General features: G+C 45.8%; 1 protein-coding gene across 3 annotated transcripts in view; it reads right to left on the minus strand.

Moving 5' to 3' along the window:
- SLAIN1 (SLAIN motif family member 1) overlaps positions 1–14,964 on the minus strand; it is a 61,621-nt gene that overhangs the window by 3,000 nt on the left and 43,657 nt on the right. For all 3 annotated transcript variants that reach the window (XM_053311295.1, XM_053311294.1, XM_053311297.1), the window contains 2 exons: positions 8,684–8,839; positions 3,139–3,430 (listed from right to left, as the gene is read on the minus strand). In XM_053311295.1, coding sequence (XP_053167270.1) covers positions 3,139–3,430; positions 8,684–8,839 — 448 coding nt within the window. The remainder of the gene's footprint in view (positions 1–3,138; positions 3,431–8,683; positions 8,840–14,964) is intronic.

Genomic DNA, 14,964 nt, shown 5'->3' on the forward strand with positions numbered 1-14,964 from the left:
CACTGGATGTCTGAAGAGTTCTGCAACATGCACCTGAAGCTGAAAGTGGTGGAGTTCAGGCACAGTTCTGCCATGTGGTGAGATGGGTGTCTAGTTCAGCCCTCAGAATGAGAGGCTTAGGTACATCATAAGGGACGGGCTCTCCCAACACATTTGTTGTGTTGTACTCACAGCAGGGAGCTTGGATCGACCAGCAGCTTCCTGGTGAACAGACTTATCTCAATTTCCCCCACATAACATTTACCTGCTTTTAAAAAAAAACACTGCTAAGTGGGAAAAGGGGAATCTTTCAAGTAATGGCCTCAACTTGCAATTATAAAAGAACAATGATGATGCTTGGGTTTAACCATCAAACCACCTAAAAGAATTAGGTGTGAGGTTCTTTTTTTAATCTTTTAAAATAAAGAGGTGTAGAATTCTAATGCACTTTCACACAGATGGTGGAATTGTCAATGGCACTTCACATTTGCAGTATGATAACTCAAGGGGAAATTTATCCTATTGTATATGCCAATGATTTTGCAGACAGCACTTTAGGGTGAACTCAGGGGCGGAGCCACCATTGAGCAGGCAGTTTCAAAGAGCTCAACCATGAGCCATGGAAGAGCTGCATGAGTACTCCGGAGTTCATTCCCAGCCAGCATTTGCTACCTGGGTGCATTTATTTCCCTTTCACTGGAGGGAGAGGAAGGGAAATAAAGGGAAATAAATGCACCCAGCCAGCAAATGCTGGCTGGGAATGCACTCCAGAGGGCTCGTGCGGGCCCTCCAGCGATCGGGCCATGCCCACCTGCACATGACATCACACGCAAGGCACATCACTGCTGCGTGCGGTGCGTCACTGGTGCCTCCATTCCCTGGCTCCTCCAGGTGAACTGTCCAAATTAGAAGTACAGTTGAACATATCTTACCACAGATTAAAGAACACTGGCTATCAAGATGAGGAAAATTGCTCAAAGTAGTCCCATTGAAAGTAAAAGGACAAATTAGGCATTGCCTAACTTGTCCTTTTAATTTCAATGGGACTCCTTTGAGTCCCACCATTTCAAGAAAGATGCAGATAATTTCCCTGATCAAACCATTTTGGTTGCAATCCTGGCACACTTCTAAGTTGCTCAAATCCTACTGAAGCCAATGGTATTTTAAGCAAGCCAAGGGGGTGTAGGATTCTAGCCTTTGAGTTTAACCTTTAATTACAGAAACCTAACATTTAGCAACACTTCATTATCCAACTATCAGCACAATTAAAATGGATGTAGAATTATTAAATGGCTCTTGGCTTAATGAAACTGATCGCTTAATCAGGATTCTCTCCAAGGAAAACTGAGTAGCAATACTTGACAGTGTGCCAGCTGCTCAATTAGAAGAATTTATAGCTGGCGTGTACAACTTGTGACCTATAAAGCCAAATGCACCCCACCGGCAGTGTATGGGGTCTGTCAGGGGCTCAATGATAATATTTTTGCTGCTTGCAAAAGGGCACTTAACCCTTAACAGAGCACTTGACCTTGTTAACATTAATCCTCACCTGGAAGACAGAGTTGCAGAATACTGACCACAAACTTTTAAATGACATTTTAACTTCTCAAATGGGGTATAATCAACCCCATTTTTCACTGAGGGAGAAAATACACTTAAGTGAAAAGCAGGCAGGGAGGCAGGCAAGCAGAAAAGCAGGGGCAAAAAGGAGAAACCAGAAAGAGAGGAGAAGGCAGAGGGGAAAGGGGGGAGAAAGCAGAAGGTGGGGCCAAATGGCAAAAGGCAGAAAGCACAGAAATGGGGCACCAGCCTGGCCTGAAGCCACCAGGAAGTTTATTTTTTTAAGTTCCCAGTCGATGCCAGGCTGGCGCCCCCTGAGAATCCGACAGCTTGATTAGCAGGCTGTTCCAGCCAATAAGGAAGGAAGCAAGCAACAAACAAGGAGGAGGGTCTGGAGAAAGCTTTGTGCTTTGGAAGATTTGCTGGCTGTAGGGACTGGTAAGTTTGAGTTTCACCATTAGCTTGTTTGTTTGGTAGGCGGGGGGACCCAACCCATCCTGCCCTTACTGATGAGCCATCTCTGCAGCAAATTAGAGAAGCTATTTTTACTTTGAAAGCAAGACCTACATTGAGGCTATGTTTACAGTAAAAACCTAAATCAGTTTCATACCCGTTTAATTGTGATAGCTTCCCCCAAAGAATTCAGCAGATTGTAGTAGTGTGCACGGATCGGTTCGGAGGCCATTCTACTGGCCTCCGAACCGGTCCGGACAAGGGGTGGTTTTAGTTCGGGAGGGTTAGGGTGGGGGTCCATTAAGGGCGGGGGGGCTTTACTCACCCCTCCCACGCTTTGCTGCTTCGGCGCCATAATTAGTTTAAAAAATGCGCCGCAGAATCCCTCGCCGCTCCGGGGCTCCTTGACTTCAAAATCGGGCGGCAGGATACTTCCCTGCCGCCCCCAAAGCCCCCTCAAGCCATTTGAGCGCTTTAAATCTCGCCCCGGACCGAGTGCTAAAGCGCTCGGGCGGGCGGCGGGGAGATGTCCTTCCGTCCGCCCGCCCCCTTCCCTGCCTTCTGCGAAGTGCAGGGAGCCTTCTGCGCGCGCGTGCGCAGAAGCAGGGAGCCTTCTGCAAGCGCGCGCGCAGAAGGCTCCCTGCACTTCGCAGAAGGCAGGGAAGGGGGCGGGCGGACGGAAGGACATCTCCCCGCCGCCCGCCCGAGCGCTTTAGCACTCGGTCCGGGGCGAGATTTAAAGCGCTCAAATGGCTTGAGGGGGCTTTGGGGGCGGCAGGGAAGTATCCTGCCGCCCGATTTTGAAGTCAAGGAGCCCCGGAGCGGCGAGGGATTCTGCGGCGCATTTTTTAAACTAATTATGGCGCCGAAGCAGCAAAGCGCGGGAGGGGTGAGTAAAGCCCCCCCCCGCCCTTAATGGACCCCCCCACCCCAGTGCCGAGCCGCAGGTCCGCAGTCCGGTGCACACCCCTAGCAGATTGTAGTTTGAGATGCTGAGAATGCTGTTTATCTCAGCCCTCCTCACAGAACCATAGTTCCCCAGGAGAGAGAATGGCAGTTCAACCAGCTTACAAACACAAACTTGCCTTTAAAAACACAGGTTTACAAACACAACTTGACTTCCTTGTTTAGCAAAGCTCCTCTTACCTTCGAATTGGCTGTGCAATTTTGCTCCTGGGTATGCTGCTCCCACTGATGGCCAGGGAAGGCCTTGGAAGACCACTGCGGATGCCTGCGTTGGCAGTCTTGTTTGGCATTGGGATGCCTGTGTTGGCATGTAACTGTAAGGTGCTGGACAATGCAATGTTGCTGCTGCTGCTGCTATTGCTCCCTTGAACAGTTGGACTCACATAGGCTGTGGCTTTGAGAGGCTGCCTGACAGATACTGGAAAATGTCCCACACTATGAACTCTGTGCTGAAGTTGCCCCGGAGAAGGAACTAGAAAGGGGGAATGTCAGAAACAAAGGGGAATGGATCGTCTTGCAACAGAGAGCCGCACACTCCTTTAGGTCACACTCTCCACATATGCTGAATGAACATACAGGCTGAGCAAGCACACAACCAAGCCAGCCTGAAAGATGGCTTTAACTTAAGAAACAGACAAGGACTTTTTGCTGGAGCTAGTTCAAATAGTATTTGCTTTGGCGGGCGGGGGGGGGGGGGAGGCACATTTACACTCAGCCCCTTTCCCAAGATGCTCAAAGCAGGGTTTTTGCCCTCCCAATGACCTTGTGAAGAAGGTTAGGCTGAAAGAGAGTGGTTGAGTGATTCAACACCAGCTAGTGTTCTTCACTGTAAGGCCTAGAGGCCAGTGGTGGCCCACATTGACCATAAGTGTGGCTCCTTGACAAATTGTTAATTGGGCCCGTGTGAAGTTCTGGCCAAAGCTGATGAATACTCTCACCATTATCCTGGCATCATGCAGAGATAACGATTCTCACCACGCAGTGCTGCACTTTCCCTAGCACTGGGAGGAGGCTCCTTTAAGGGAAACAGCTCTCTTGAACCCTGCACCACCATGCCAGGTATAAGCAGTTGGGCCCTCCCAACACTGAGGAAAGTGCATTACTGTGCAGAGATCAGCACAGCTGGAAATGGTTCTCACACTTTTGCCAAAGTGGCCTCCGCTTTAAAAACCGTGCACATCACTGACACAGGCTGTTATGAGTCCCACTCAGATTTATGTAAATGCTGTAATAAAGCCTCCTAATCACAGAAATCTACATTGTAGATCTAGTATTGTACAAATTGTCAGTAGGAATTAGTGTCAAAGCATCCAAGGTGCATGCAGTTCTGCTCTCTAGTGAGCACCAACAACTGTTTTGTGATACATAAGTGAGACATAATAAAAACTCCCTGAGACCTTCAGCTATCTGGTTTTGAAAAAAGCAGTTCAAAACTAATCTTCAAAAACTGGGGGAATAATACCAGAGTGGAACCCACTGCCATATCATATTTCAACTATTTAAAAGAAAAATAAACATATCTCCCTCTCCACACACCCCATGTACTCATTGTATGTGTTTCTCCTAAATCCTATGAAAAGAATATTGTGCTGGCAACATCACATCTAAGCAAGCACTCTGTGCCAGTTGATACATTCATTATACATTAAGCAGAATCAAGTGATAAAGTTTTTACTAGTCTCTGCCATTTTAGGTTGCAACTAGAATGTCCCTCCTCCCATCCAAAGAACTGCCTGCATATAGTGGACAGAGTGGACGGGAGGAGAAGGTATGGATTATGACGGGGGGAGAAGGTTTGGATTTTGTCAGCCTGTCTCTTTGGCCTTGGCCTGGAGATATGTCACAGCCCCCCTGCCCCCAGCTTGGATAGCCAGAAAATTGGCTCTGCTCAGCTATTATTCTGCTGCTTTAGTTCTCTTGAGTGCCTGACAACTTCCACCTGTTGGCACTAATGTCATAAGCCCCATCTTGGAGCTGCCTGTGAGAGGGGTGACTCTGAGTTTTTGGGCACTTACAACAATGGAGGGAGTGCTGACGGTGCAGTCGACCTGCAGGCAGCCACCGAAGCTGGCCATCAACGGGGGCCGGCCTTTGGTGCTGGGCTTTTGGTGTGGAACTGAGGGTTGGGGCAGGGCATGCTATTTCATGGTTACACCGGAAGCTGAAATTGCTGCTGGGAGAGCTTCTATGGTGGAGTCTTGGTTGAAATCAATTTATTATGTCTTTGGGATTGTCTGGAAATGGGGAGGCAGGGGGTGTCCATTGACTCTGGGGCAGCTATTCCAGTGGCGGTGGGGAATAGAAGAAGTAACATTGGCAGGTTGGCAGGTCAGCAGGCCATTCCAGCGGAAGGGAAATCAGAAATTTAGTGGCTGTTTCCGTTTGCCCTGCTGGCTCTCTGACCTTGGAGAGCAGTGCCAACTATTCACAGAGCTTCACCCAGCTCCTTTGTAATGCCAGGTCAGTCCAGAATAAATTGGAAATCATCCATGATCTGATTATGGTTGAAGGGGCTGACCTAGTATGTATCACAGAGACTTGGTTGGGGGAGGCTGGTGGCCCTGTCTGGTCCCAGCCTCTCCCTCCAGATTACTCTGAGAAGCAAGTGAGGGGACGTGGGCAGGGAGGTGGTGAGGTGGTGGTCTATAAGAATAACATCTCCTTTACCAGGATCCCTGTTGAAGTATCTGGTCATATCGAGTATGTGTACTTAAGACTGGGGACCAGGAATAGATTAGGACTTCTGTTGGTGTACCCCGCTGCTCAACAGAGTCCCTAACTGAGCTCATGCACTTGGTTGTGGGGTTGGCATTGGACTCTCCCAGACTTGTGGTGCTGGGGGACTTCAATGTTCACTTTGGGCCTTATTTGTCCAGGGCAGCTCAGGAGTTCATAGCAGCGATGGCAACTATGGGCCAACGGGTCTCGGGACCGACACACGTTGCTGGTCACATGCTTGATCTGGTCTTTCACTCTGATCATGGTGGTGTTCCGTGGGTGGGGACTCCTGTGATTTCCCCATTGACATGAACGGACCACCATCTGGTTAAGGTTGGACTCACACTCTCACCCCACCTCCACAGGAGTGAGGGGCCTATAAGCATGGTCCACCCAAGAAGGTTATTGGATCCAATAGGATTTCAAGATGCCTTGGAGGGATTTAGAGTTGGCTCTGCTGGTGATCCTGTTGATGCCCAAGTGGAGAACTAGAACAGCAAACTCACCAGGTCAGTAGACATGATGGCTCCTAAGCATCCTTGCCGACCCAATTCAAAATTGTCTCCTCAGTATACAGAAGAACTACAGGGGCTGAAGCGGCAAGGTAGATGACTGGAGCGCAAGTGGAGGAAGACTTGACTCAAATCTGACAGATTACAACATAGAGTGCATTTGAAGATCTATGCTCTGGTAATACAGGCGGCAAAGAAGCGATTCTTTTCTGCCTGTATTGCGCCTGCAAGTTCACGTCCAGCAGAGTTATTCAGGATTGTGAAAGGGCTAGTGTGTGCCTCTCCTCCCTTGAATCAGAATTTGGAACTATCTATTTCCTGCTGTGAAGTGGATAAAATCTCTTGTATTCGGACCAACTTAGACTTGGGTACCACAATTACTGCAGTGTCTGATGTGAAGGTGTCCAGCTACTCCTCTTGTGTGGTTAGGCTGGATCAGTTCCAGTTTGTGGCTCCTGAGGATGTGGACAAGCTGCTTGGAGTGGTGTGGCCTACAACCTGTTCTCTTGACCCTTGCCTGACATGGCTTATACTATCTGGCAGGGAGATTGTTGTAGAAGGCCTGGTAGAGATTATAAATGCTTCACTTAGGGAGGGCAGGATGCCTCCTTGCCTTAAGGATGCAATTATTAGACCTCTTTTGAAGAAGCCTGCATTGGATCCCTCAGAGTTGAACAACTATAGGCCTGTCTCAAACCTTCTGTGGTTAGGCAAGGTAATTGAGAGGGTGGTGGCCTCCCAACTCCAGGCAATCTCGGATTAAACTGACTATCTAGACCCATATCAGACTGGCTTTCAGGTGGGTTATGGGGTGGAGACTGCCTTGGTTGGCCTCATGGATAATCACCATTTGGGGACTGACAGAGGAAGTGTGACCCTCATTGGCTTTCGATACTATTGACCATAGTATCCTTCTGAAGCGTCTGAGGGGATTGGGGGTGGGAGGTGCTGTTTTGTCATGGTTCTGCTCCTACTTCTTGGGCAGATTCCAGATGGTGTCCCTTAGAGACTGGTATTCTTCAAAATCTGAACTTTTGTATTGTGTCCCTTCAGGCTCCATATTGTCTCCCATGTTGTTTAACATTTACATGAAACCGCTGGGAGTGAGGTTTAGGAGGTTTGGCGCAGGGTGCTATAAGTATGCTGCTGACACCCAAATCTATTTCTCCATGTCAACGTCATCAGGAGAAGGCATAAACTCCATAAATGCCTGCCTGGAGGCAGTAATGGGCTGGATGAGGGAGAATAAACTGAGGCCGAATCCAAGCAAGATGGAGGTACTTATTGTGTGGGGTCGGAACTTGGGCAATGATTTGGATATACCTGTTCTGGATGGGGTCACACTTCCCCACAAGGCACAGGTGCACAGTCTGGGAGTACTCCTGGACTTGCACCTCTCCCTGGTGGCCCAGGTTGAGATGATGGCCAGAGGTGCTTCTTATCAGCTTTGGTTGATATGCCAGCTGCGTCCATTACTTGAGATGAATGACTTCAGAACAGTGGTACATATGCTGGTCACCTCCAGACCTGGCTACTGCAATGTGCTCTATGTTGGGCTGCCTTTGTACATAGTCCAGAAATTGCAATTGATACAGAATGAGGCAGCAAGGTTGGTCTCCGGATCATCTCAAAGAGACCATATCACTCCTATACTAAAAGAGTTACACTGGCTGCCGTTAAGTTTCTGGGCAAAGTACAAGGTGCTGGTTATAACCTAAAAAGCCCTAAACAGCTTAGGCCCTGGGTATTTCAGAGAATGTCGTCCTCTCCGTGAGCCCCATCACCCATTGAGATCATCTCAAGATGTTTGCCTGCAGCTGCCACCAGCTCGTCTGGTGGCTATACAGAGGCGGGCCTTTTCTGTTGCCGCCCCAAGGCTCTGGAATGCTCTCCCTGCTGAGGCAAGAGCCTCCCCATCTCTGACAACTTTTAAAAAGTGATTAAAGACTCACCTTTTCACCCAAGCTTTTTAATTTAATTGTGGTTTTACATTGTTTTAAGGTTTTTACTTTGTGTTTTGGTGTATTTTTAAGTTTTTGTAAGCCACTCAGCAATGGAAATTTGGGGCAGCATAAACATTTGATAGAGAAATATACAAAACAACTATGTTACATAATATTGTCCCATCTAGGCTTCTCCTTGACATGCCCTTTTTACTATGTACAAGGAGGGGTTTTTTTGATGGAGCAGTATTTCGATGTCAACAACACACCTGCAGTCTGAAATGGTTTGTACCATCCAGGAAAAGCTTTACTACTTGCTTCTGCTGGATGCATAAACTAGTTCTTAAACATACACAAAAACTGACAGTTCAGGATGGACAGAAAAAATTGAAAACCTGCAACTACTGTAAAATTAGAACTGTAAATAGAAATCCTTCTCAAAACAAATGCCTCTGGAGGGAAAACAGCACCTTCCATTGTGAAAAACAGAATATTAGACGTCTTCTAACAGATTTCCACAGTCACAATAAATTGTAAAGAATTCCCACTTACTAGAAGACTGTATTCTTGATATTCCATTACCAGCTCCATGCAAATTAGAATCAAAGCTTAGACTGTTCCTCACAGTGACTGCGGGGCTGACATTGGTATTGATGGTGGGGGTGCTTGGCATCCGAGCTAAGTTAGGCATGCTCCTTCGGAGTTTGTCTGCATTGAAAACAAAATGATTTTCATTATTAGAAAAATTGTTACACTCAAGTTGCCTCTCATTAATGCCTAAGCATGTAAGAAAACTATCCTTGATCAGACCAAAGGGCCACTGAAGGCAGCAGACTGTTTGCAAATGTTGCCAGCCAGATGCTTCAGCGAAGTTCGCAAACAGGATAAAAGAGCAACAACCCTCCCTCTTATTTGTCCCCAATTTCTGATATTCAGAAAGATACTGGCTGACATCCAGTCTAAGGAAGCTCCAGAACTGTGTGAGAACCTGAGGCACTCTCGATGAGTTCCCAACTTAAGCAGAACCAGCACTCACATGGGTTTGTTTGTTTTTTATTTTAGAGACCTCCCCTTCCCCTTAAAATGCTCTGTGCCACACAAAAATATGTCTCTGAGGACTGCATGACATATTTTCATGAGACACAGAGCCCTTCTGGGAGAAGGGGAGGTCACTGAAATTTGCCCCAGCTTGTGCGATTGCTGCTGCTGAGTTAGTTGAAGCCATCAGGAATGCTTCGTAGCACCAGCACTTCTTTAGCCTGTATGTAGGCCATTGCCTAAATGGAGATCTAAAGACAATATTAGGACAAAATGAATACAATGTCAAATAGAGTCCAAGACAGCACCCTAACTGTGGAAAATATCTATATATTTATTTCTCTTAGGCGTACCTGACACTAATCCCATGTGTGGCAGCTCTTGCAAGAGCAGCTGCCTAGGGGATACGACAGGGAGACAATGGCGGTGGCAGCCAGTTGGGAGGAGATGACCACAGGCCGGGCTGGCTGGCGGGAACAGGAGGCGGCAGTGGGCTGGTGGGAACAGGAGGCAGTGGCAGGCTAGCCTGGCCACCAGGAGGAGGCAGCCGCTACTGAGAGTGGGCGGGAGGAGGTGGTGGACTGGCTTTCCGGCCAGCCTGCAAGCCAGAAAGTGTGTGTGGGAGGGAGAGGAAGCCAGAAAGCACGGGGCCAGTGGGGGGCAGAAGCGGGTGGTGGTGGGAGAGCAGCCGGTTGGCCAGAAAGCTGGGCATGCTGGCATCAGGGGTGGAGGGACCAGCCGGAGGTGCTGATGCTCTGTGCCCGGCCCGGCTTGAAGTGTCATGAAAACTTGTTTTCATGACACTTCAGTAACATATGGATCAAGCAGGGCCAGCAACACAGTTACTTTATACGTTTGTGGCACATTTCCTGAGGGACGAATTTTGTTTATGTAGGAAGAAAAAACATTGTTGCTCTGAATCGTTGAAGTGGGGTGGGTAGGAAGTTAGAAAATATTTATTATTTTCATTTTCTTTATTACATCATGGCCTTTCTCTAAGGAGCACAGGATGGCATACATGAGTCTTCTTCCCCACCCCCATTTATTCTCATAACAACCCTGCAGGGTCGGTTAGGCTAGAGGTAGTACCCCTTCTGCTGTGCAGCAGCAGGCGAGTGACAAAAGAGCCACACTTCCACAGGGAACCTTCAGCATCCCTGCACTGATGGAGGTTTTTATGTGCATGGAGTGAGTATGCAGGGTGTGTGTGTGATTTTTGCTTCTCTCTCCACACTACAAAAGACTTTTCTGACTGTAGGAATATGTTCCTAAGGGCTGCAGAACCCTCAGGAACATATTCTTGCAAGCAGAAAGGTGCTTTGCTTCCCCTCCCGCTCCACTCAGCTGCACAAAAGGTTTTCGCTGCAGGGATGCTGAAGGGTCCCTGCAAATTCACAGCCCTTCTTTCACCCACCTACTGCTGTGTAGCAAGTGGGCCAGTGAGCTCATTTACTCTTCAGGTTCAGAAAACCTGCACTCATACAAGGCAAAGTTCAACAAATTAGCTCACCTCCATACTAGCCAATCCCAGCCTTTCCTGCTGCTGATTTCCATCTCCCACATCTTCCCAAACTTAACTTGTGAAGACAGAAGAGGAAAAGAACTGGTAGTAGAGAAGACTGGGAAATGGCAGGGGATCCATCTTTAAGTTACAAGTATTCTTGGTAACAAAACACAATCTACAAAGCATGCTTGTGAGGTTCCATTACTTTCAGAAAAAGGGGACTGCCATTTTTAATCCCTCTTGGTTCACTCCATTCAGCAAGGAGGAAATACAAACTACAGATCTGAAGATTCCCATTGGAAACCTCCACGGTGTTGCTGGGAAGCTTGTAGGACCCCAACCTCAGGAGCTCCTACAAGCTGGAGACCGATCCTTTATAGTCTATAGCTTTCCCTGCTGCCAATTTCCTCCTCCCTCCACCTTACAAGGCAGGTTTGCATCTACTGTATCAGTAAGGGTCCTTTGGCATGTTACAATTAGTACTCAAAACCAGGCCTGCACAAATGTATGACCTAGCAACCCAAATGCAGTCCACTAGCCATCTCAGGTGCTTGAGAACCCCCTTGGTTCTCGCAGTCACTAAACAACGAGGCTTATCAAGTCACCATACGTAACAGGCAGGTAACAAGTTGTGCAAACTTGCCATCAACCAACATGATGTGTATATTGCATACAAACAAATGTCGCTCTCAGATGAACAATCCTTCTCCTCTTTCCTAATCCTCCATTTGTTATGCCAAAGGTAGCTTTAACCACACATGCTTGTGTCAGGGCCCTGCCATAAGCTATTTATCAGGAACCTGTAACTGAACAATGAAACACAGGTATGCTAAAAATAGGTAATTTTAAATGCTGCATGATTTCTTTCCCAAGGGATGTTGACAACCTTGGTGACTAAATAAGAACATCACTGGAAAATGGACACAGCCCCCTTGAAGCGAGACAAAATGTGTAAACATAGCAGAGTGCAAGGCAGCAGCGTGTATCATTCCTGGCTACCACCACCACCACCGGAATGGTTTCTAGCAGTTCTGGCAAATTTGGGCCTTGTGTTAACTTCATCTAGATTACAAACACAAAAAGACTGGAATATACCTGCATAGCAAATGGGCAAAAAAGAGATTAGGAAGGCAAGGAAAAGCATGACAGCTCAATTAAACATCCACATTCAGAAGCAGTATACTTCTGAATATCAGATGATGAGGACAAGCAACAGTAGAAGGTTGTTGCCTTCATGTCCTATTTTGTTTTGCATATCTGACTGCATACTGCTGAAGACAGAATGTTGGAATAGATAAATGTGCTCCAACATCAAGCAGGACTCTGATTACATTCTTATGAAAGAAAAAGAGAGAGGGAAATTTTAAAAAGGCAAAAACAAAAGCAGTGAGGAGCTAGGGGTGGGAAGAACAGCACTTCTAGATTTTGACATTTTATATTAATTTGGGACGTGATGACAAAGGAAAAGCAAAACTGTATGGTGGATGAGATGGAATCTGAGGCCAAGAAAATAAAAGTGAGTGGTGGATAAGGGAAACACTGTTGTTGTTTTTAACAACTACATCTGCAACACATTAAACAACTTCTGAGCATTGACTGTCATGATCAGTTATTTATTATTTAGATTCATGATTATACATTGCTTTTAATGTATAATTAATAAGAAAAGCCTCTGAACCCTACACCAAGGTATTCAGCCAGTAAAATAAATGTAACATAATTGTAAAGGTAAAGTTGTGCCGTTGAGTTGGTGTCAATTCCTGGCGACCACAGAGCCATGTGGTATTCTTCGGTAGAATACAGGAGGGGTTTACTATTGCCATTTCTTGTGCAGTATGAGATGATGCCTTTCAGCAGTTTCCTATATCACTGCTGCCCGATATAGGTGTTTCCCATAGTCTGGGAAACATGCCAGTGGGGATTCGAACCAGCAACCTCTTGCTCCCTTGGCACGTAACTTTCCTGCTGTCCCATTAGGTGGCTGATGAGGAATATTGTAGCAGAAGGCCTTGGAAAGGATATTTAGATGCTGTGACGTGTCTATAACTACAAAGATTAGAATTGTTCAGACAATGTTTTTTTCCTATGACACTCTATGGATACAAAAGCTGGACTTTGAAGAAACAAGATAGAAAAAGCTTTTGAACTTTGGTGTTGGAGAAGACTTTTGAGGATACCATGGACAGCCAGGAAAACAAACATATGGATCATAGAACAAATAAAACCAGAATTTTCACTCAAGGCACAAATGACCAGGCTCAAACTATCATCATTCGAACACATTATGTGAAAACCCAGCTCCTTCAAGAAGTCCATAATGCTGGGAAAAGTTGAAGGAAAGAGAAGAGGATGACCAGCAACAAGGTGGATGGATTCGATTACGACAGCAATGAATGCACCACTTTGCACCACAAAGGCCAAGTTGAAGACAGATTATCTTGGAGAGAATCTATCTATGTGGTCACTAAGAGTTGACACCGAATTGAAGGCACTTAAATCAATCAAATCTTAATAAACCCATTTTACAATAATAATAATACAGTAGTAATAATAATAATGCTGAGCATTTAAATAGTGCATTAGTGGGTATTAAAAATACAATTTGTATCTATGTAAATGTTGTCAATCTACAGGACAACCTTGTAAAGCACTAACTCCATAATACAGAGTGGTCTGAGACAAAGATAAACTGGTGTGCCTAAGGCCATTTATTGAGTTAACAGTAGAGGCAAGATTCCAACTAGGGGCTTCCTGACTGACATATTATTCTTGGAGCCATAATGTCACACTAGCACATTTTAAAGATTTATTCTAATCTTCATCCATTTAGAAGGAACTGAAAGCTGATCTTACTGTAGACTCCCTAGATCTGAACAATTTCAAGAGCCTATTGATTTCCACCATCTTTGAAGGGCAACTCAGATAAATATACAACCACAAGTGATACAGTAAATGCTATCACTAGCAACAGACACCACCTCCACCCCGTTTTTCATTCATCATGCCTATACAAGTCCTACAACTAGTGTTGGAGATGCAGCTCCTGATGGCATCAACTCTTAGCACCAGCAACCCTATTGACCACTAATGACACTCTACTTCATGTTTTGATCAAATTTGTTTCCCCGCCCAAATTTCTTGACTTGGGCTACTGTACTATACAGGTCTCCCTATTCACGAGTTATCACCAATGGTATATTATCCCCTTTAATTAGGCTAGAACGGGGTACTCACCAGGGATGTTCTCTATCTTCTCTTTTTTCAATAAGATATTAGAACCCTTTGTTTGTGCTATTAGAGACTCGGATAATATAAAGGGTATTACACTTGGTGGAATTTGTGCACAAGTTGATTTTATACACTGGAAGGACAATTTTACTCCTGAATTACTTCAGCTACTACTACTATTACTACAAATATGTATATACCACTCTTCAACCAAAGTTCACAAAGTGGTTTACAAAGAAAAATACATAAATAAAATGGTCTCCTGTCCATTTTATTAAGAATTACAACTTTGGATTACTGATATGCGTTCTTTGTCTGCATTTGAACTGGGGTTTTTTTCCATCGTCAAGGTAAAGAAGAAGAATTCTTATTGGTTTGGTCAAACTTCAGTGAACTGGTTATGCTTTGAAACATAAGTCAAATATCCTTGAAGAAGGTGGGTTTTTTGTTTTTAAAAATCTCTTCGTTTTCTCTCCTGCATTGGTTGTATCCTATTATGCTAAGCTGTGTTAAGGATTTTTTCTTTCTTTTTTCTTTAGTTATAATTACATGTATTATTATTATCCTCAGTTATGTCTATATATTGCAACCTTATTGCAATAAAGGAAAAAAATAAAATAAAAGTGAGGAGAGCAGGTCCATACCCGCTCCTCCACTGCTTGCTTCAGCTTCCTGCTGCTGCGATGGCATGCCACCCAGCACCCCTCACACAGCGCCAGCACACACATGGCCTCTGTGCAATCATGCTGACCACACAAATGGCCACCACACATTCACAGAAGCCATGTGCATACTGCTGCCACCATGTGAGAGGTGCTGGGGGGCATGCCACTGTAACAGGAAGGAGTAAGCAGAGGAGGAGCAGGTACAGTCCTGCTCTCCTCACTCTTAAAGGTGCCCCAGCTGAGCTTTAAATCAGCGCACAAATCTCGATTCATGTACATCATTACTGGACTGGCCCTGGATAATTCAAAAATTGGCCATCCCTGAAATAAAAGATGGAAAAATTCACAGTATGCAGGGAAGTGCAGGGAGGAGGCAAAATAAATCCATATTCAGAAAA

The sequence above is a fragment of the Hemicordylus capensis genome, chromosome 3 (assembly GCF_027244095.1).
Source record: "Hemicordylus capensis ecotype Gifberg chromosome 3, rHemCap1.1.pri, whole genome shotgun sequence".
Lineage (NCBI taxonomy): Eukaryota > Metazoa > Chordata > Lepidosauria > Squamata > Cordylidae > Hemicordylus > Hemicordylus capensis.